The sequence below is a fragment of the Lipotes vexillifer genome, unplaced genomic scaffold (genome assembly GCF_000442215.2).
Source record: "Lipotes vexillifer unplaced genomic scaffold, Lipotes_vexillifer_v1.1 scaffold661, whole genome shotgun sequence".
NCBI classification, from domain to species: domain Eukaryota; kingdom Metazoa; phylum Chordata; class Mammalia; order Artiodactyla; family Lipotidae; genus Lipotes; species Lipotes vexillifer.
The window spans coordinates 1,534,046-1,556,357 of NW_006796183.1; the positions used below are offsets into that span (position 1 = coordinate 1,534,046).

General features: G+C 48.6%; 1 protein-coding gene across 1 annotated transcript in view; it reads left to right on the top strand.

Annotated features, from left to right (window-relative positions):
• The window catches only part of ARMH1 (armadillo like helical domain containing 1), a gene marked incomplete at its 3' end in the record, with an annotated part of 48,279 nt that extends 26,529 nt beyond the window's left edge, over window positions 1-21,750 (top strand). Inside the window, exons 6-12 of the mRNA XM_007468280.1 lie at window positions 996-1,080; window positions 20,429-20,551; window positions 20,653-20,725; window positions 20,872-21,001; window positions 21,094-21,171; window positions 21,463-21,544; window positions 21,619-21,750. Coding sequence (XP_007468342.1) covers window positions 996-1,080; window positions 20,429-20,551; window positions 20,653-20,725; window positions 20,872-21,001; window positions 21,094-21,171; window positions 21,463-21,544; window positions 21,619-21,750 — 703 coding nt within the window. The remainder of the gene's footprint in view (window positions 1-995; window positions 1,081-20,428; window positions 20,552-20,652; window positions 20,726-20,871; window positions 21,002-21,093; window positions 21,172-21,462; window positions 21,545-21,618) is intronic.
• Between the last annotated feature and the right edge of the window lie 562 nt (window positions 21,751-22,312).

Here is a 22,312-nt window from a genome sequence, read left to right on the forward strand (position 1 = left end):
GTTTTGGTGAATTAGGGGACTGTCCGATGGCAGGAAAAATTAAATTACAGCCACCTGTCAAAGGATGCATGGAGGATGAAGAAGCAGCTTCCCCTGGGAAGCTCAGGTGTAAAGGGGGAAAGAGCAGTAGCAAGAGGAGACAGCGCTGAAGGACGGTTGCTTTCAATCTGGGTGATCTTGAGGACGTTTAATGCCAAAAGGCAGGAACCAGTGCACGGGCAGAAGACACACACAGGAGGGTTGCCTGATTAGGTGAGATCCTGAGAGAGAGAAGATTTAGGATTTGGGATGAGTTCCACTCTCTCCAGCCTGTGCCTGTCTTCCCTGCAGCCAAGATAGCCGACTTGTCCCTGCACCTCTAGCAGTGGCCAGCTAGCCTCCACCGAGTGCCTCCTGAGCCAGAGGGTTCAGTGGCAACCTTGGCAGAGTCTCTGGAGATTCCTGGCTGCCCATCTCTGCCCCTCCTCTCCAGAAGAAATTAACTTCGGACTTCCCTGCTGGCGCAGTGGTTGGGAATCCGCCTGCCAAATGCAGGGGACACGGATTCGATCCCTGGTCCTGGAGGATCCCGCGTGCCACAACTGCTGGGCCTGCGTGCCTGGAGCCCGTGCTCCGCAGCTGGGGAGGCCACCACGGTGGGAGGCCCGCGCACTGCGGCGAGGAGTGGCCCCCGCTCGCCGCAACTAGAGGGGGCCCATGCGCAGCAACGAACACCCAACGCTGGCGAAATAATTAATTAATTAATTTTTAAAAAGAGAGAGAGAGCTCTCCCTCCTTACTAGTATGCAAAAAATTGACTATAATGTTAAAAAAAAAACAAAAACAAGAAACTAACCTCTCGGGTGTGGGGCCAGGGCCCAGTGACTCACTGCTGCCCCCCTCTCCCCATTCAGCTAAGGCTGCCCGGCTGTTTGGAAGTCAGCTTTTCACTTCTCCCAGGTGGACTAGACGGAAAGGAAAGAGTAACCACCTTGTCCTGCTGTCTTTCTTGCCAGTCGATCATCGGGACAACACACCCCGGCATTGTGGACTGCGTGCTGAAGGTGCTGCGCACTATGCACCTGGAAGTCCAGTATGAAGGTAGGGGAGGTGGCCGGGTCTGCTCCAGATGGCACAAGGTGGCCATGAGAACTAGGCAGCTTTGCTCTGAGATGTTTTCTCCTATTCACAAAGAGCCTTATTGAGTGTCCTAGACAGCCTCGGCAGACGGAAGGTGCTGGCTCTGTGCTGATGGGCAAGTTATTCAGAGAACGACAGTCACATTCTGGGCCTGGAATCAGCCACATGCTCTAGCAGTTGTTAGAATGTGCCTGGGTTCAGAGCTGGCTCTGGTTCCCAGACTTATGTGGCATTTCCCCTCCAAACAGAAATCACCCTGAGGACTGTTCTTCTAAGAAACTAGATTGGGTAATGGTAGTATTAATAAGTTCTCATTTATTAAGTATGCCTATGAGCCAGCCACTTTCCATGCGTTGCTCCATTTAATTCTCAAAATAACCACAAGAGTATAGATTCTTGTACATATTAGGTATTCAGATGTTCAAATGAATGAATGGTGGGGGTTGGCATTTTTATGTTTTTCAAGCTAAAGCGCTGAAGCACAGAGAGATTAAGTATGCTTCCCAAAGTTACACAGCTGACCAGATTCAAACCAGATCTGTCTGACTCCAAAGCCTGTGCTTTTAACATGCAGCACATGGCAGGTGTTTCCAGGATGTTATTTCCTTCCCTGCTTTTCCGATGGTTCAGAGAAGGGAGATTCTGTTTTTAACAGGAGAGATTAAGGAAGGGTTCTCTGGGAAGGTGGTATTTGAGTTGAGCCTTGAAAAATGGGAAGGTAGAAAGCAGAGAAGGGCATTCTGGAAAGGGGATGGTGTAAAGGAAGGCCCAGACACAGGGAAGTACAAGATGTGTCTGGGGAGTGGCATGGAGATCAGTTGGTGGAGGTTTGGTAGTGGTCTCAGTCTAGGAAGACCTAGGAAGGTAGGCCAGGACCAGATCATGGAGCACCTTGAATGTCAGATGGAATAGCAGGCCAGAGCCACAGGGAGACTTTAGACTGGAGTTGTTCAGACAACAAAATGGAATGTGCTGATCTAGCAGGATAGAGAGGCCCCAGGAAGAGAGAGGAGGGACAGGACTGGGGAGCACCTGGGTGTGGAGAGTGAGATGGCACATGAAGGGGGAATGGGCCTAGCCGAGGAGGCCAGGGCAGGGAGACCCATAAGGCAGGAAGGGTCTGGGTGGCACTACATATCGGGATTTCTATGCCCAGGATGACAGGCTGAGCCCCAGGTCCAGGAAGCCTAGGAGGGTCAGAGGGAGGAGGCCGGTACCAGGGTTAAGGTATACAAGGGAGACCCTGGGGATCAGCAAAGGCCTGGCGCTCACTCCCAGCCTAGATTGTTTTTTGGAGGCAGTGTTGAGATTGAATGCCCACCTTATCTTTCCTTCAGCAGCACTGTCAACTTTGAATTTGTTTGACCCCTGCAGGGGTACATGGACTCCTGTGTTGGGAAGTAATGCTATGTTGGAATCGGTTACCAGCAGGAGCAGAGCCTCCTAGCTGGGGAGGAGTTGCCAGGTGGAGTGGTAGAGGCACCTAAGTCAAGGTCAGGCCCAGCAGCAGAGAGTTGTTGCTGGCATTGGAGCAAGGGGGTGAGCTGGCGGTGGAATCATGTCAGAAGGCTTAATCAAACAACCCCGAGGAGACTAGATTGGGTGGTGCTGTGACCTCCCTCCCCTCACCCAACTTCCACGTGGCAAAGTGACCATTCTGCCACTTCTCCCCTTAAGCATTTCTTCTCTGAGGGCTTCCCTGACCTGCCGTCACCCCCGCCCAAATGTCAGCCTCCTTCCTTTTTACCATCTTGCTCCCTCCTCCCCGTCAGCAGCTGCCTCCATTGGAGCAGTTATCTCCAGAATGGTAACTTCCCTTTACATAGACTGTGCACAGTTTCCGTGCAGCTCTCATAGTTTTTGTCCTTATACCCCCAGCACAGTCCCCAGCGTATGTTAGGTCCTTGGTAGGTGTTTGTTGAGTGTGTGAGGGAGGGAGGGAGTCCTGCACATGCACACTGTATTAGTGACTACCTGCCTAAATGCCTTCCCCTCTGAGCAGCTTCAGGGCAGGGACAGGGTCTGATTCATCTCTTTTTCCAGCTCAGGGCCTGGCATATAAAGTGTGGTGTGCAGTAGAAGTTTGTTGAATGAATTCATGCAAAAATGGCTTTGCTTCAGTTTCGCTGATGAAGTCCTCCAGAGTTGAACTGGCCCAGCTTCTTCCCATATCAGGCCCAATCTAGAGTCCTGCTGCGTTTATTATGTAACAACTGACTCTGGCAGAGGCAGCAGGAGCATGAATTGTCACTGCCTTTTTGGTTTGATGTCTGCTGGTGTGAAACTGTGCACCTCAAAATAATTTCGGATAAGCCAGACTCGTAACGGGGGTACAAGAAATGTCTGTTGAATGAAAGAATTATTCTTTTTTACCGGGCACTTCAAAATAGTCTTCGTGGGCTTCCCCGGTGGCGCAGTGGTTGAGAGTCCGCCTGCCGATGCAGGGGACACGGGTTCGTGCCCCGGTCCGGGAAGATCCCACATGCCGCCAAGCAGCTGGGCCGGTGAGCCATGGCCGCTGAGCCTGCGCGTCCGGAGCCTGTGCTCCGCAACGGGAGAGGCCACAACAGCGAGAAGCCCGTGTACAGCAAAAAAAAAAAAAAAAAGTAAAATAGTCTTCGCGTCCCTGGGAATATAGAGCATGCATGTGCATTGATCTTCCACCAGGGGGAACTATTTCACACGATTGGTGGAGTGGAAGTTAAGGGCAAGAATATGGTTCTCAGTTTTCACGGCGACTCCTCCAAAGACAAGGGAGGGAAAGTCTGAGAGATCTTAGGTGGGGCCTAACACTGATGACTGGAGAGGATCAGAGATGAATTTCTCTGAGTTTGAGGACACCAAATTGCAAGACCAAGGTGGAGCCCTCCCAGGATGGTGGCAACATCAGGGGGAGCCAGTGATACAGCTGAAGGCACTAAGCTTTATTAGGGTTTGTTTTTTGAAAACAAGTATTAATTGAACATCTGTGGTGTGCCAAATACTATGCCAAGTACTAGGGTTTTGTCTGTGTTTGTTTGTATTTGAGGAGAAAAAGGAATGGTTTGGAAGGAGGAAGTTACGGAGGCCGTGCTCTCTACCCTGCGTGCTGCATGGGGCGGGGGACGACATCCTTCCCTGAGAAGGCTCCAGGGAAAGTGGATTCTCAGGGGGATTCCCGTGAAAACAGGAGGTGGAGAGGTTCGGTGGGCCTGGTGACACATTCCCTCGCAGTGGGCGTCTGTGATGGAGGAGCCAGGAGATGACCTCACCTCCTTTTCCATTGAGACCTTACCCCCTCCAAACCTACCAACCTGCCTGGCCTGTCACCCACCTCCTCTACTCTCTTTCCCATTACAACAGAGTGTCCCTACTGCCGTCACAGGCCACCTCCTTGACCCCAAGTTCCCCTCCAGCTCCTCATTTTTTCATTTTCTTCCATCATATTGGGAATAAAATTTGAAATACCTAGTTTTTTCAGCCCAGATGGCTAAGTGGAAGCTGTGTGTCTTAAGTGACTCTTTACTTTCTGAGAGTTCTTAGGGCCAAGGCACAAGGTTCAGAGGAGGAAAAGGAGAAGGAAGGTAGGAGATGATAAGGCTCTAGAGCAGGGGGGCGGGGGGGGATTCTGACTACTTATTTCTTATAACAAGCCACCCCAGTTTTAGTGTTGTAAAACTATCACTATTTTATTCTCACATATTATGTAGGTCAGGAATTTGAACATGACGCAGCAGAGATGGATTATCTCTGCTCCATGATTCCCGGGGCCTCAGTTGGAAGACAGCTGGGACCACAGCAGGAACTCGAGTGAGGCTGATGAGGATCACTCTTACTGATTTGTCCTTTTGTCTCGGGCTCCAATATGGCTCCATGTGGCACTCTTACTGTTTTGATTTAACATTTTGATAGGTCGTTCTTCATTCATTTTTTTGCATTGATTTTTTAAATTGCATTAAAAAGTATCTATCTTGATTACTGGATTTTGGTCTCTCCCTTAAATTTTGCATCAGAGGCAAATGTTTCACTTGCCTCACCCAAGACCAAGCCTTGAGCAGCACAAGGAGGCTGGGATCTTCTGGGTCTTGAAGGTGGGATTCAGAGCTGGGACTGTGCACTGCAGCACCTACATGTGGCCTTTCCTTGTAGCTTAGGCTTCTCTCAGCTTGGTGTCCGGATTCCAAGAGGAATCCTGACTAAACTTCCAAGATATTCCAGACCGAAGCTGCATAGCCTTTCCTGACCTAGCTTTTTTTTAAAAAATAAATTTATTTATTTTATTTTTGGCTGTGTTAGGTCTTCGTTGCTGTGCACGAGCTTTCTCTAGTTGCAGCGACCGCGGACTACTCTTCGTTGCGGTGCACAGGCTTCTCATTGCAGTGGCTTCTCTTGTTGCGGAGCACAGGCTGTAGGCACACAGGCTCAGTAGTTGTGGCTCACGGACTCTAGAGCACAGGCTCAGTAGTTGTGGTGCAGGGGCTTAGTTGCTCCGCAGCATGTGGGATCTTCCCAGACCAGGGATCGAACCTGTGTCCCCTGCGTTGGCAGGCGGATTCTTAACCACTGTGTCACCAAGGAAGCCCAACCTAGCTTCTTAAGTCACATAGCATCACTTCCTGGGCAGATTCAAAGGAAGCAAGTAGATCCCACATCTTGATGGGAGGGGGTGTCAAATGATTTTGTGGCCAAGTTTTAAAACCACTGCAGTGGGCCGTGTGGGGCACATATGTGTGGTGGCTCCATGTCTGTCTAGGTGGGATAAGCTTCTCTTTCTTCCTTTTTCTCCCCTTTCTCCATATTTTCATGCAGTTTCCCGAAATATGTTTGCCTGGCCAAGCTGGGTTTTATAACATTACATCTCCTCCATACCCACGCAGGGGCCCCTGGAGGAGGGGTGGGTCAGGGAGCCCCCATGTCGAAGGTCATGGGGAAAGCCCTGCCCTTCCAGGTTCCTACAAAAGAGTGGAAGAAGAAACCTGGGACCAAATAATGGCTTTCTGGTCCCCACTGCAGGAGATTCTGATTGCCCATTCTTGTCTGTTCTTCACTTTGAAGTAGAAATAACCAGGGAAAGGGTTCTGACACTTACATCTGCTAATTTCTGAGAATTGTTTGTTTTTTGTTTCTTTTCATAGAATTAAGACTTCAGAATTTCTTTTAATGATGATCCCATTCAGTCTAAAAGAGTCAAAATTAAAATTAAGGGCGGACTTCTCCAAAGTGGTCCTGCCTGGAATTTATCTCCATTTATAATGGCTGTGAAGTGAAAAATGGCACTTTCCTCCCAAGGAGGGTTGCTATTCCAGGAATTAGTGGCAGGCAGGGACTTAATCATGACGAGCAGTCTAAAGCCACAGAAGTATTCACTCACTGGTCTCCCTCCCTGGAGAAGAGAAATGTCAAAGTCACAAAATTTTTTGGAAAGAGAAATTAATTCTGTTGGGAATTTGAAATATATATGTGTGTGTACATATATTAGTATCTGTTACAAATAAATTATTACCTTAGGAACATAAAAATTACTATGTATGACTTAATTAGAAACAGACGAATTATTGTAAATTAATTTGCCAAGTGTATGCTTACCCAAAAACCAACTGGCCAGATGACCAATTTGCTGAGTACCCAATTCATCAAATTACCAATTTACTGAAAATGTTTACTTTAAATGTTTAAAATATTTAAAGTGTATAGCAGTTCCTCTTGGTTGTATTGGTAGAGCCTAGGAGAGCTGGGAGAAGCTGGAACTGCTGAGTTCTCAGGGGTCTCAGCCTCTCTCGGCCCCTCAGTACCACTTTCTGCCCTTGGTTGGTCCCCTTCTCTGACCCTTGCCCTCCCTTTCTCTGCCCCACCCACTCCCCATCCCCTCTTCTCCCAAGGATGGGCAGTTTAGGCCATGTAGCATGGTGACCTCCAGCAAGTTTCCTCACCAGGTCCTCCCTCCTTGCCCCTACTCCCTGCCACTGCAGCTACAGAGAGCTTGGGCAGAGACAATTGAAGATTCCTTAAAATGCTGCTATGAAGGCCACATGAAAGACATTGTATTCAAACTTTGCAGAAATCCGCAAAAGCTGTTAAATCAGTCCATCTATATTCATTACCTATTGCTATATAACAAATTACCCTAAAACCCAGTGACTAAAAAAAAATAAACATTTATTATCTCCCACAGTTTTTGTGGGTCAGGAATCTGGGAGCAGCTTAAATGAATGATTCTGGCTCAGGGTGTGTCATGAGACTGCAGTAAGGCGGTCAGCTGGGGCTGTAGTCATCCGAAGGCATGATCAGGTCTGGAGGACAGGCTTCCAGGGTGGCTCACTTACACGCCTGGCAAGTTAGTGCTGGTTGTTGGCAGGAAGCCTCCGTTCTTCACCACGTGGACCTCGCTATAGGGCTGCTTGAGTGTCCTGACATGTCAGCTGGCTTCTCCCAGAGCGAGTGACCCAAGAGAGAGCAAAGAGGAAGCCCCAATATCTTTCATAATCTAATCTCAGAAGTTGCACATGTCACTTCTGTTTCACTCTATTCATTGGAAGCCAGTCACTAAGTTGAGCCCACACTCAAGGGGAGAAGAATTGGGCACCACCTCTTGAAAGGAAACATACTAAAAACTTTGTGGGCATATTTTAAAACCACTGTACCATCTGATAAAAATTTAACAAATAGCTATAAGAAACAAGTTTATGGTAAAATGGAAATGTTTGCGAATTTGGAAAAATGGTCATTTGGAGAATAATTTTTTTTTCTAATTGACCTACAACCTATGATTAACTTGACAGGTCATAAAATGATCCTGTTTCCTATAGTGAAGTTGGAAGTGTGGCTTATCAGCCACAAAGTACAAAAGCAGGATTCATGCCTAAGCAAACTGCATTCACTGACACAGTGGACTCCTCTAGAAATGTTAGTGCAGGGAAACAGTGGCCCTAAGTGACCAAACAGGACAGACACAGACAAGTCTTCAAATGTGTAACATCTCTTCCCCTGTCCTCCAGAGACCTGGAGAAACTGGCGATGGGCAAGAACATCATTGTTAATTTTCCTGAGGTTCTTTGTTCTGTGAAGTTATGTAGATTCCTAATACTAAGAAGTATGATTGGGACTTCCCTGGCGGTCCAGTGGCTAAGACTCTGCACTCCCAATGCAGGGGGCCGGGCTTTGATTCCTAGTCAGGGACCTACCCTGACCACTACCCCTCCCCTCACCCCCTGGAGACCATCAATCTTGTCTCTATGGATTCACCTATTCCAGATATTTCATAAAAGTGGAATCATACAATATATGAACTTTGTATCAGGCTTCTTTTGCTTAGCATACTGTTTTTGTTTGTTTGTTTGTTTGTTTTGTTTTGTTTGCGGTACGCGGGCCTCTCACTGTTGTGGCCTCTCCCGTTGCGGAGCACAGGCTCCGGACGCGCAGGCCCAGCGGCCGTGGCTCACGGGCCCAGCCGCCCCGCGGCATGTGGGATCTTCCCAGACCGGGGCACAAACCCGTGTCCCCTGCCTTGGCAGGCGGACTCCCAACCACTGCGCCACCAGGGAAACCCAGCATACTGTTTTTGAGGTTCATCTACATGGTAGCATGTATCAGTACTTTATTCTTTTCTTTTCTTTTCTTTTTCGGTTGTGCTGCGCGGCTTGCAGAATCTTAGTTCCCCGACCAGGGATTGAACCCAGGCCACCACAGTGAAACCGCTGAGTCCTAACCACTGGACCACCAGGGAATCCCAGTACTTTGTTCTTTATTATGGCTGAATAATATTCCATTGTATGGATATACCACAATTTGTCTCTCCATTCATCTGCTGATGAACATTTGAGCTGTTTCCACCTTTTGGCTATTGTGAATAGAGCTTACATGAACATACATGCGCATGTATTTGTTTGAGTGCCTGTTTGCAGTTCTTTTGGGTATACACCTAGGAGTGGATTTGCCAGGTCATATGGTAATTCCATTTAATCTTTTGAGGAACCGTCAAACTGTTTTCCACAGCAACTGAACCATTTTACATTCCCACCAGCAATGTTTGAGTGTTCCAATTTCTTCATATCCTTGCCCACACTTGTTATTGTCCAAATATATATATATAGCTATCCTAGTGGATGTGGAGTGGTGGTACCTCATTGCAGTTTTGATTTGCATTTACTTAATGACTAAAGATGTTGAACATCTTTTCATGTGCTTGTTGATGTTTATGTTTCTTCCTTGAAGAACTATCTATTCAAGTCCTATGCCCATTTTAAAACTTGGGTTGTCTTTTTGCTGTTGAATTGTAAGAGTTCTTTATGTATTCTGGATACTAGAATGGTTTCTCCCATTCTGTTGTTATCTTTTCACTTTTTTGATAATGTACTTTGTTGGTTTACTTTTAAATAACTTAAGTTTTTCATTCATTCATTTACTTATTAAACAAGAGCAGGCACTGGGCTGGGCACTGTGTATGTAGTGACAAATGAAACCAAGTCCCTGCTGTCCTAGAACTTTGTTACAGAAGCAATAATCATAGTAATAATAACTGGTGATCACTACCAGTGACTGAGGATGACTATGTGCCAGGCACTGTTATAGCTCTTTCATCATCTCCAGTGACGCTCAGGATAATTCTGAGGAGTACGTAGTAGTATCATCCCTGGTTTACAGGTGAGGAAACTGAGGCACAGAGCAATTAAATAGCCTGTCCAAAGTCTCAAAGATGTTAAGCGGGAAAGTTGTGGGTCACCCAGACAGTCTGACTCCTGCACCCATCTCCTCACCACCACACTGTCTTGTCTCCCCAGTGTTACGAGAACAAGACTTTCTTCTTTGTTTTTACCAGTTTGGAGCAGCATACAAAACCTGAGGATAGAAAACATCATTATTATTACAATAAAACATAGTTTTAAAAATTTTGTGTCTCAGCTTCATGCCCTTCACAAGGTCAAGCAAATACTAAAAGATTTCATTTTTTAAACTACAGCTTTTGCCCCATAGAACCTTGTGCCTTTGTTTCCTCCTCTGAGTTGACACAGGGAGTAGTGTCAGCCTTTCCTGCTGTGTAAGAGGCACAGGTCTTGTGTAACTTCAATGAACAATGGTCACAAGGCTCTGACACTAAAGGATAGTTTCACATAAAAACCTACTGAATGTTTTTAAAAGATACATTATTTCTCCAAAATTACGTGAGCCCTTCAACTGCGACACTTAACTTAGCATTTATAAGTTTTATTATACAGTCGTCCAGAGTTTTTGAAAAATAGAAAGTCCTTGGGAAAAACTTGTTTCTAATTGCCCAGTTGGCCTGGCCCTAAACACTGTGTCCGCCAGGGCCTGATACTGTCTCCTCTCACCCCACCCTGCACCTGGTGTGGGGTGTGCCGCTCGATAGGGATGCTTCTAAGCACCAGCACATAGACTGGTTGGGCTTGACGAGACTGGCCCAGAAGGGCAGATACCAATGGGAGACGCACCTTGGTAATTATTGATTCAGCAACAGGTATACCACCATAGCACGTAACACTAATTACCTTGTTGCTTGGCTTTTTTTTCTTTTTAATAAATTTATTTATTTACTTATTTATTTATTTTGGCTGCGTTGGGTCTTCGTTGCTGCACCCGGGCTTTCTCTAGTTGCGGCGAGCGGGAGCTACTCTTCGATGCGGTACGCGGGCTTCTCACTGCGGTGGCTTCTCTTTGTTGTGGAGCATGGGCTCTAGGCACGTGGGCTTCAGTAGTTGTGGCACACGGGCTCCGTAGTTGTGGCTGCTGGCTCTGGAGCACAGGCTCAGTAGTTGTGGCTCACAGGCTTTGTTGGTCCGTGGCATGTGGGATCTTCCCGGACCAGGGCTCGAACCCACATCTCCTGCATTGGCAGGCGGAGTCTTAACCACTGCGCCACCAGGGAAGTCCCTTGCCTGGCTTTTTAAAACAAAATACTGCATAAAATAAATTTTTAACATTTCAACTTTGGACTTTGAACAGGATTTGGTAAAAGAGGTGGAGAAATGTACAGAGATCAAAGACAGGATGTAATTGGTCAGGAAGATGCCTGGCACTGGTCTTTTCCTTACAACAGTGCAATTTGCCCAACTTATTCATACCCTCAACTCTGCTGGAAAAGGAAGCAAAGCTGTGTATGGATGGCACTGAGGTGCACTTCTTTAGTGTGGCCAGCAGGTGGCAGTCTTGTCTGGATGTGAGGACAAAGAACGGGGGCACTGGTTTTCCCAGGCTCTAGGAGCAAAGAACTGTAAAACCAACCTCATCAGTGCTGAGTGCCTTGGCAACGGTTGCCTGACAGAGCCACAATTCCCAAGTGCCATGCCATTTCTGAGGCATGTCTGCCACGTGAATACGAAGCCTGCTGCTACAGCTCTGTCTCCCATTCACTGCAATTCCCTGGGCAAGTCTTTGTTCTGGGTTTCTGCATCTATCAGACAGGTGATCACAGAGCTTTCTTCTGGTGCTGACAGGCTGTGGGCTCCGTGGTTCCTCTTTGGATTGGAGGAATCCTTCCCCTTGCGCTCCAGTTTCCATCGAGTGTCGGTGGCATGCTCTCTTCGATGCGGTACGCGGGCTTCTCACTGCGGTGGCTTCTCTTTGTTGTGGAGCATGGGCTCTAGGCACGTGGGCTTCAGTAGTTGTGGCACACGGGCTCCGTAGTTGTGGCTGCTGGCTCTGGAGCACAGGCTCAGTAGTTGTGGCTCACAGGCTTTGTTGGTCCGTGGCATGTGGGATCTTCCCGGACCAGGGCTCGAACCCACATCTCCTGCATTGGCAGGCGGAGTCTTAACCACTGCGCCACCAGGGAAGTCCCTTGCCTGGCTTTTTAAAACAAAATACTGCATAAAATAAATTTTTAACATTTCAACTTTGGACTTTGAACAGGATTTGGTAAAAGAGGTGGAGAAATGTACAGAGATCAAAGACAGGATGTAATTGGTCAGGAAGATGCCTGGCACTGGTCTTTTCCTTACAACAGTGCAATTTGCCCAACTTATTCATACCCTCAACTCTGCTGGAAAAGGAAGCAAAGCTGTGTATGGATGGCACTGAGGTGCACTTCTTTAGTGTGGCCAGCAGGTGGCAGTCTTGTCTGGATGTGAGGACAAAGAACGGGGGCACTGGTTTTCCCAGGCTCTAGGAGCAAAGAACTGTAAAACCAACCTCATCAGTGCTGAGTGCCTTGGCAACGGTTGCCTGACAGAGCCACAATTCCCAAGTGCCATGCCATTTCTGAGGCATGTCTGCCACGTGAATACGAAGCCTGCTGCTACAGCTCTGTCTCCCATTCACTGCAATTCCCTGGGCAAGTCTTTGTTCTGGGTTTCTGCATCTATCAGACAGGTGATCACAGAGCTTTCTTCTGGTGCTGACAGGCTGTGGGCTCCGTGGTTCCTCTTTGGATTGGAGGAATCCTTCCCCTTGCGCTCCAGTTTCCATCGAGTGTCGGTGGCATGCTCCTTGCATCTGTTTTGCGTACTGCAGTTTCAGTCAGCGCTGATGCTGACTGTAACTGACACATACCCAATCTGTTATTTGTCCAATGAATGGGCATAGGTCCTGCAGAGCTGCTTCTCAGCCTCACTGGGCATGAACTCTCAAACTACAAACCCTCCTGATCCCACCCTCCTCCTTGAGGACTCTGATCCCTTCCTTCCCAGACCCCACACTTTCCTGTCTTCCTCCTATCTCTCTGGAAACTATTTCTCAGCCCTTCATACATCCCTTTTCCTCCACCAGTCCCTTAAGTGTTGGTTTCTTTTTCTCCTAGGAATCAATGCCAGGTGTTCTTCTCTTCTCTTCCTTTTGATTCTGTGGTACCTCATCCACTCCCATGGTTTTAATTACCACCCAGAATGATAGAAACAATAATAGCTCACTTTTATAGAGTATTGACTATATACTGAGTACTGCTCTAGCTCATTACTCATTTAGTCCTCATAACAAGCTGATGAGGCAGATATCACTATTATTCCCATTTTATGGATGAAGTGCAGAGTGTCTGAGTGACCACTGTGCAGCTCAGACCTCTCTCCTGAGCCCGAGAGCCTGACCCTCATACCCACTTACCTTCTGGACATCTCCCCTTGGATGTCACTGACCATGTTCAGAATTAGACTCCTGCTAGCATACAGAGTGAAGTAAGTCAGAAAGAGAAAAACAAATACTATATGCCAACACATATATATGGAATCTAAAAAAAAAATGGTTCTGATGAACCTAGGGGCAGGAGAGGAATAAAGACACAGATGTACATAATGGACTTGAGGACATGGGGTGGGGGAAGGGTAAGCTGGGACGAAGTGAGAGCGTGGCATTGACATATATACACTACCAAATGTAAAATAGCTAGTGGGAAGCAGCCACATAGCACAGGGAGATCAGCTCAGTGTTTTGTGACCACCTAGAGGGGTGGGATAGGGAGGGTGGGAGGGAGACGCAAGAGGGAGGAGATATGGGGATATATGTAAATGTATAGCTGATTCAGTATGTTATACAGCAGAAACTAACACACCATTGTAAAGCAATTATACTCCAATAAAGGTGTTTAAAAAAAAATTAGACTCCTGGTATTCCTGCTCCAAACCTTTCATTCTCCGAGGTCCCAATCTCAGCAAAAAGCATCCAATCACCCAGGTTAGACATGTGGGTAATTGTCATCTCTTCCTGCTTCCCACCTTCAACCAACTTCTAACTAGACCAGTCAACTCTAATTCCTTAATATCATTCAGATCTGTTCTGCCTTCTCCATTCTGTCTCCACTGCTATAATTCAGGTCTTTGTATTTCTCACATCTACACTGATCTCCATCTCTCAAGCGTGGTACCCACACAGTCTATTTTCCTGGTCCTACACCAGAGAGGTTGCAGTGGAGCTCAGTTTAATGATGAAGAATATGAGGTTTGGAATCCAACAGAGTTATTTCACTACTCATTAGCTGTTTGGACTTGGGCAAGCTTGTCAATCTTTCTGAGTCTTAGTCTTCCCTGAAATGAAAGAGGAGAAAACATCTCCTCTACAGGGTAGTTGGCACAAGCAAAGCCTCCAGAAGCTGGGGCTGGCCTGCCTACACAGCCTTAGCTCTCACTCCATGACCCACCATGCTGCGTCCCAGCCAGACCGCCCTGTTTGCCTGGCTACCAGAGTGGCACACACCATCCAACATGGCACTCGCCACATTCTCCTTCCCAGTCTTTCTCTACTCCCCATGGCCTTGCCAGTTCACGTGCCACCTTCTCCAGGGAAGTCTTCTCCTGATTCTCTACCCCCCACGACCTCAACAGGCCCTCACACCAGCCTGGCTTCCTTTGTGTTCCCACGGCTCTTTTCACACCAAATCATAAATGCCAATTTCTTTACTGGTACTCTCCAATGGACTGTGTGGTCCCTGAGGGCAGGGATTGTATGTTAGTCCTCCTCATAGCCCAGGGATCCGGCACAGAGAAGTTGCTCAATAATCATTTTTTTAGATGAGTGAATCAGCCAATGAATAAATCAGTGGCTGCTTCAATTTAGGACAGTTGGGTGTTGTCAACACCACAGGCTTCAGGCAAAGCAGCCAATGGCAGCAGTCTCCTGTTCCCTTTGCTTTCTGAATGAGTCTGCTAGGCTGAGTAATTTGCACAGTGTATAGAGTTGTAACTGGCTGTGGTTCTTGTGGAGATATCTGGGCAGGGACTAGCATTTCCACTTTGGGTGTAAACAGTGGCACCTGTGAAATTTAAAACTCAATCAAAAGTGATTCAGTGGGGGCTTCCCTGGTGGCACAGTGTTTAAGAATCTGCCTGCCAATGCAGGGGACACAGGTTCAATCTCTGGTCCGGGAAGATCCCACATGCTGCAGAGCAACTAAGCCTGTGCACCGCAGCTACTGAGCCTGTGCTCTAGAGCCCGTGAGCCACAACTACTGAGCCCGAGGGCCACAACTCCTGAAGCCCACGTGCCTAGAGCCCGTGCTCTGCAACAAGAGAAGCCACCCAATGAGAAGCCCGCAAGGAAGAGTGGGCCCCGCTCGCCACAACTAGAGAAAAGCCCACACGCAGAAACAAAGACCCAACACATCCAAAAATAAAAGTAAATGAATGAGGTTTTTTTTTTTTTTTAAAAAGTGATTCATTGGGGAATTCCCTAGCAGTCCAGCAGTTAGGACTCGGTGCTTTCACTGCCGCGGCCCGTGTTTGATCCCTGGTTGGGGAGCTAAGATCCCACAAGCTGAGTGGCACAGCCAAAAAAACCCAAAAAAACAACGATTCAGTGAATAAATCTTCATTTTGCCAAGGATCCCCATACATAATCAAGGAGCAGATACATAATCAGTGAAGGCCCAAGCATTTAGTACAAAGTGAAGACGCAGAACCAGGTAGTCTCCTGGAGAGCTTGGTCCCATGTGGGCAGAGAATGCCATTGGTGGTCAGGGAAATTTCATTAAAATATCCTCATCTATTCATTTTTACCCTGAAGGTTCACCTAGCCACTTCTTGCTGCAGGAAAAGCTATCTGAGGCACAGGTTGGCATTTTGTCCAGGGCATCCTGGCACTAAGGTGCCGCCAGCTTGTGCCTGGGAAGAGCCCAGCTACTACTGAGAGCTGTGCTGCAGCTGACCAGGCCCCTATAGTCAGATATGAGGAGGAGCCAACCACTCAGACCCCAAAACCAAGCAGCACTAATTCAAGAAAAAGGAAGAAAAGGTTTCACAACCAAACAATAAACGAACAAGTGAGAAAGACTATAGCACCAGGCTACAGCTGCCAAGTGGCCAGAGGCATCCTAAGCTGCATTTTTATCCAGGTGGGAGAGCGTATGAGTGAAGACGGGGAGGCTCAGTGTCCTGGTCCCTTTCCCTCCACAGGGTTGCTGGCTCTGCGATTCCAGATTAGAACCATATCTGAGCAATAAGAGGTTGGGGTAAGGTATAGTTGGGATTATGAGGGCTATCCCAGGAGGCCTGGATGAAAAAGAAAGTTCCAAAGCAGTGGCCAGCTGTTTCTGAATCAGGTTGGCCCACAGAGGAAAGGGGCTGTCCCAGAGGCCTGTCCCCAGAGTACCAAGCACTGGAAGAGGTGGCACTACACATCCTTGAGGATCTTCCGCGTGGGAGAGTAACTCTTTGACTCTGTGATTGGGAAGAACAGGCTGAGACCAACTGGGTTCACTCCAGGAATGCAAGGCTGGTTCAATACCCTAAAGTCAACCAATTTTATCTACCAAATTAACAGACTAAAGAAGGAAAATCACATTATTGTATATCAATCATTGCAGAAAATGCATGGGACAAAATTCAAAACTCATTCGTAATTTAAAATTCTCAGAAAAATAGGACTAGAGAAGAGCTTCCCCGGGAATTCCCTGGTGCTTCAGTGGTTAGGACTCCACACTTTCACTGCCAAGGGCCCGGGTTCAATTCCTAGTTGGGGAACTACGATCCCACAAGCCATGAGGCACGCCGGGGAAAAACATAAATTAAAAGGAAGGAAAAAAAAAAGGGTGAGAGAAGAACTTCCCCAGGTTGATAAAAAGCATCTACAAAACAAAAATCTACAGCTAACATACTTAATAACAAAAGACTAATGCTTTCCCCCTAAATTCAGGAACAGAGCCACTGTGTCTGCTAAAGGATTACTTCTAGCAAAAGAAAAATAATCCTAGGAGACAATTCTCTACAGGTCTTTCACGCTTCTGCATACCTTGTAAATGAAAAAATTACTGTTCTTTGTTCCAGACTATCTTTTCAAGGATGTTTGTTTAGCAAAGAGCGTTGGAAAATAAAGATAGTTTCGGGACTTCCCTGGTGGCGCAGTGGTCAAGAATCTGCCTGCCAATGCAGGGGACACAGGTTTGATCCCTGGTTCGAGAAGATCCCACATGTCACGGAGCAACTAAGCCTGTGTGCCACAACTGTTGAGCCTGCGGGGCACAGCTACTGAAGCCCGCGCACCTAGAACCCATGGTCCGCAACAAGAGAAGCCACCACGATGAGAAGCCCATGCACTGCAACGAAGAATAGCGAATGCTTGCCGCAACTAGAGAAAGCCCGTGCGCAGCAACGAAGACCCACTTCAGCCATAAATAAATAAATAAACAAATAAATAAATAGATAGATAGACAAATAAATAATAATAAAGTTCATAAATTAAAAAAAAAAGAAAACAAAAATAATTTCCACATTAGAGCAAAGGGCAGGCATGCTTACTGACTGCTATATAACATTCAGGTTCTCTGAAATCAGGGTTCCTCTTTGTAATAAAATCCATTGCATAAGCAGGTGTTCATCTGTGTTACTCCCATGGGACTTAGGGGGAAAGGGAACTGATTCAAAAAGAGAAAACCCATACAATCAATATGAAGACTATAAAAGGAGACATCATTATAGATGGTACATCCATTAAAATGATTTTTTAATGACATAATGAAAACTTCTTGCAATATGTTTGAAACTTTAGACGAAAACAGCGAGAAAATATAATTTACCAAAACGTACTCGAGAAGTAGAAAACCCAAAGTGTCCTCTAACCATGAAAGAAAATGAATCAGTAATTAATTTTTTCCATAAGATCAGAAGCTTCAGAGAATTCTATCAAACATTCAAGAAAAATTTGTAGTCTTAAACGCTTCCAGAGATTAGAAAAAGAGAGTACATCTTCTCCAAAAATCCCTTTCACAGATTTTCCTGGAGGAGCGGCCATAGCACAGGAAGAGACACCAGTCTTGGAGAGTTACAGTCAGTTAAGGAGAGAGTGGCAAATGTAGCTAAGTGTATTCTGGTCTCTCTTCACATCACTTGTGCTTTTTTGTTATTCGGCTGCCGTTGGGTCTTCGTTGTGGTGCGCGGGCTTCTCGTTGCAGTGGCTTCTCTTGTTGTAGAGTGCTGGCACAGGAGCTGAGGCACGCGGGCTCAGTAGTTGTGTCTTGCGGGCTCTAGCACGCAGGCTCAGTAGTTGTGGCGCACGGGCTTAGTTGCTCCGCGGCGCGTGGGATCTTCCCAGACCAGGGCTCGAAACCGTGTCCCCTGCATTGGCAGGCGGATTCTTAACCACTGTCCCACCAGGGAAGTCCCAGATCGCTTGTCTTTTATCTTTTACTAAAGATTTTGTGGAGAGGAATGTGTGGGAGGTTGCCTTCTCATCTAAGAGGGAAAGTTTCCAAGGTTTCATCTATTAGGTATGACCTTTGCTATAGTTTTTGATACATAGCTCCTACCACACTGAGATTCAATTTTTTCAAACTTTTTTTCTATTAAGATGATATATGTGCATTGCTAGATGGCACATTATTCCTTTTACATACTGCTAGACTCAATTTGCTAATATTTTGTGTAGAATTTTTGCATCTATGTTCACGAGTAAGATTGCTATATAACTTCTCTAGAGCCTCTCTTACAGCTGGGGTGAAGGAATCAGAGAACGCAGTTCCCAACCTACAACTTAAACTTGGAACTGCTTTCTAAAACAACAAGTTGGCTGTATCTTCTATTTCTTAACTATGAACCTCTTTAAAGTTCTACACATCAGCCATTTGTCATTGAAAATCCACATACTTACCCTTATTTAAGTAAAACCTCCAAAGATTTCACTACCAATTCTCAAGTGTTTCTCTCCACGAAAGTCTTTGCCAAGACACAAAAGATTTCATTAAACTGGGGAGAAATGTGTATGTGTGTACCACGCATGCCCATCCTCCCATATACTCGTTGGTCCCCCAACGTTTGTGGTGCCTTTGTACCTACCAACAAGAACTTGTCTTCCATTGTAGAGAATTACCCCTAAAAATGTTCTTACTGGGTAAAAGCTCCTGACAACAAAATAAAAGGTGGGACTTCCCTGGTGGCGTAGTGGTTAAGAATCCACCTGCCAACGTAGGGGAGACGGGCTCGAGCCCTGGTCTGGGAAGATCCCACATGTCGCCGAGCAACTCAGCCCGTGCGCCACAACTACTGAGCCCGAGGGCCACAACTACTGAAGCCCCCACGCCTAGAACCGGTGTGCCACAACAAGAGAAGCCACCTCAAGGAGAAGCCCGCGCACTGCAACAAAGAGTAGCCCCTCTGCTTGCCACAACTCGAGAAGACCCGTGGACAGTAACAAAGACACAACGCAGCCATAAATAAATAAATAAATCGATTATTTTAAAAAATTTTTTTAAAGAAAATAAAATATTAATTTTTGTTTTTCAAACAGATAATACTGTTAATATTTCTCACGTAGTCTACACTGCATTCTGGTATGCAGATGAGCTAGTCAGGGAAACAACTTTGCCCTCGAAGTTGGTGGAGAGGCCAGCGGCACTTGACTCTGCAGCTGGGGGGACAGCTCGTTTCTAAGCCCTGTCTTCCACGCAGCAAACACTTGTGTTTACCCGCTCTCCTATCACACCACACATTACCTGCCCGCTTCCAGCTCTGCCTGTCTGGGGTTCCTTTCTCTTTACAAAAATATTCAGTCCTCTGCCATCTTCCCAGGCTCTCCCACAGCCCACCGACCCCTTTTATAGCACTTGTCACCAAACTGTTCGCCGGGCACAAGAGGCGTCCTATGCAGATTGGCCGAAAGGCTGAGTCAATGCTAGATGGAATGAATGACTGCGAAGCAGCCACAGAAAATGCCCTCTTTAAATTCTAGTCCCCTCCTCCTTCCTAACCGAATCTTTCCCTCCTTTTGCTTCCACCACTTCCTAGCTGTGGTACCTTATGGCAAGTGCTTTACCTCTCTGTGCCTCATTCCCTCAAATGTCCAATAGGGATAAGTCATCATGCTGTTGCAAAATGAAGCTCGTTGGTCACAGGGATCGTCACTGGGACACTGAACAGAGAGCCCTCAGCACAGAGCCTAAGCAAACAAGGCCTCAATAAGGGTCCGTCAGAAAGGAAAGTTTCTCTACACTGCTGTCGACCTTGCCTCCTTTCTCATTTTCTGCTACACATCCACACCCACTTGCTCTGTCTCCCCCTCACCCCTTGTCTTTCCCCATCCTGTCTCCTTTTGAAGACCCACCGTCCTTCCCTCCTCCAGGAAACCTTCTAGATTCCTCAAAGCCCTTTGGCGACCCTACCTCTGTGGGGGCCTCCAGCTTTTCAGCCTCTAAGCCTCCAACCCTTCCTCCTCCGGCTCTGGCTGGTTCTGTGAGTCCCAGGGGGCCTCGGCCTCCTCCTCCCTCTCCCCTTTAACCACGAGCTCCAGAAGGGCAGGACTGAGGGGTCGCCGGCCAAGCTCCCCCGACGCCTGGCACAGTGCTGGCCAGTAAGAGGTGCTAAGAAAGGTCGATAAAGAGTTGGAGGGGAGGGGGTGCTGCTTCCTTGCGAGTTCAAGGCCCGGGGGGTGGAGCGGCGGGCCTCTCCAGCGCCCCTGCCTTCCCCAGCCATCGAGCTAATCAAAGATCTGGTCAACTACGACGTGTGCCCGGCGCTGCTCAAGGGCCTCGTGGCGCTGCTGAAACCGTCCTTCAAGGAGACCAGCAAACAGCAGTCCCAGATCGTCAGCGGTAGGAATCCGCTGGGATCGGGGTGGTGGACCCCGACGGGGCAGGGTGGAAGACGAGGGCGAGGGGTCCTCCAGCCTCACGGCCACTCCTCCCTCTTCCAGACGCTTCGGTTCTACAGCTCACCGCCCACCTGCCGTGGTTCTTGCAGCAGGCCGCGGCCGCCAAGGCCATCGGGTAAGCGGACAGCAGGTAGTGGGCGGATACGGCAAGCCAGGCCCCGGCACTGCCCGCGGGCCCCCAAGAGCACTCCGGCCGCCGGAGGGTCCCACGGCGCCGCCGCAGCCCGAATCCCACACCCACCCCACGCCAACCCCGCCCAGGATCCTGGCGCGAGGAAACACGAGCCTGGCCGAGGAGATGCTGCACCTGCGTGTGGTGCACAGCCTCATGGCCGCCATGGGCAACATGGACCACAGCAACAGCCAGCGGCAGGCCAGCCTCACGCTAGAGGTGCGCTGGGCGGCCGGGCGGCGGGCGGCGCGGCGGCGCGGCGGGCACAGCGAGTGGGCACGGCAGTCACGCCCCCTCGCCCGCCCACGCAGTACTTTGTGCAGTTATTCCCAGGGGTGCAGGAGCACGTGCGCAGGTCCATGGGGGAGGAACTCTACAAGCTCTTCCGTGTAAGTGCTCCCGCCCCGCCGCGCCCCGCGGGACAGAACAGTGCCCCTGTGCACAGCCCAGCGCACGGCCCCTCCCCTTGTACACCCCACACACAGATCGGCCTCCGGGCCGGCGGCGGGAGGGACTGCCCTGGCTTGGGCTTCTCTACGTGGCATCCTTCCGTCCCCTTTCCTGCCCTTCCAGTCAGGCCAGGAGTCTTACCGCAGCCTGCAACCTCCATCCGCCCACGCCCAACTCCAAGTCCAGGCTGCCCTGGCATCCAGCCCAGTTCCCCTTGCTCCTGTCCTCAGGGCAACGCCGAGGACCTGTACAGGAAAATAGATAGCATTCAGGCGGACATCTTGGTGGCCAACGAAGTCAATGTCACCAAAGGTGAGTGGGGTGTGACGGGGCCCGGGGCAGAGGTGCGGCGGCACCCAGACTCAGGCTCACCTCCCTGTCCCCAGAGCTGTATCTCAGTGGCCTCTCCGACAGCACCATGAGCTTTCACTTTGGCCACTGTAATCAGGGTCAGGTGGCCTACATCACACACTTCCAGAAGGAGGCTGTGGGAGAAAAGGAGCAACAGAGCCTCCAAGGCAAGCCAGGAAGCCAAGGCTGTGTGGCAGGGAAGCCTGGCAGAAGGAAGGAGCCAGGGCCAAGCTCCGGTTGACTCCTCTTGGCCCTTGGTGGGAGGCTGGGGATCTGCCCGCCAGAAGGGGAAAAGGAGAGCTGGCTGGGAAGGGTTCAATAAACAAACGGTCGTGCTATCTATCTGGTGTCCGTGTGTGGAGGGCAGAGGGAGATCTAGTGAGAGTTATGGTGACGGTCGGGGTGCCTCTGCTCACCAAGGAAAAACGCTGGTCTGAGGGGAAGGGCCACCAACGTCGTAGAAGATTCAAGGGCACAGCCTGAGGAGCGGCCTTACCTCAGCTGCCTGCTGGCCCCTGCGCTCTCCCCTCCAGGACACCGCACCCATCTGGTTATTCTCCTGCCTCTCCGGTTGCTTCCTTTCATTCTCTTTTACTGATTCCTCCTCTCCAACCCAGCTTCCTTCAAGGTGGAGTGAGGCAGGACCCCGACCTGGAGCCTCTTCCCTACCTTTACAGCTTTACACCCTGGTGATTCCATTGCTTTAAATACCACTTCTGTGCAACGACT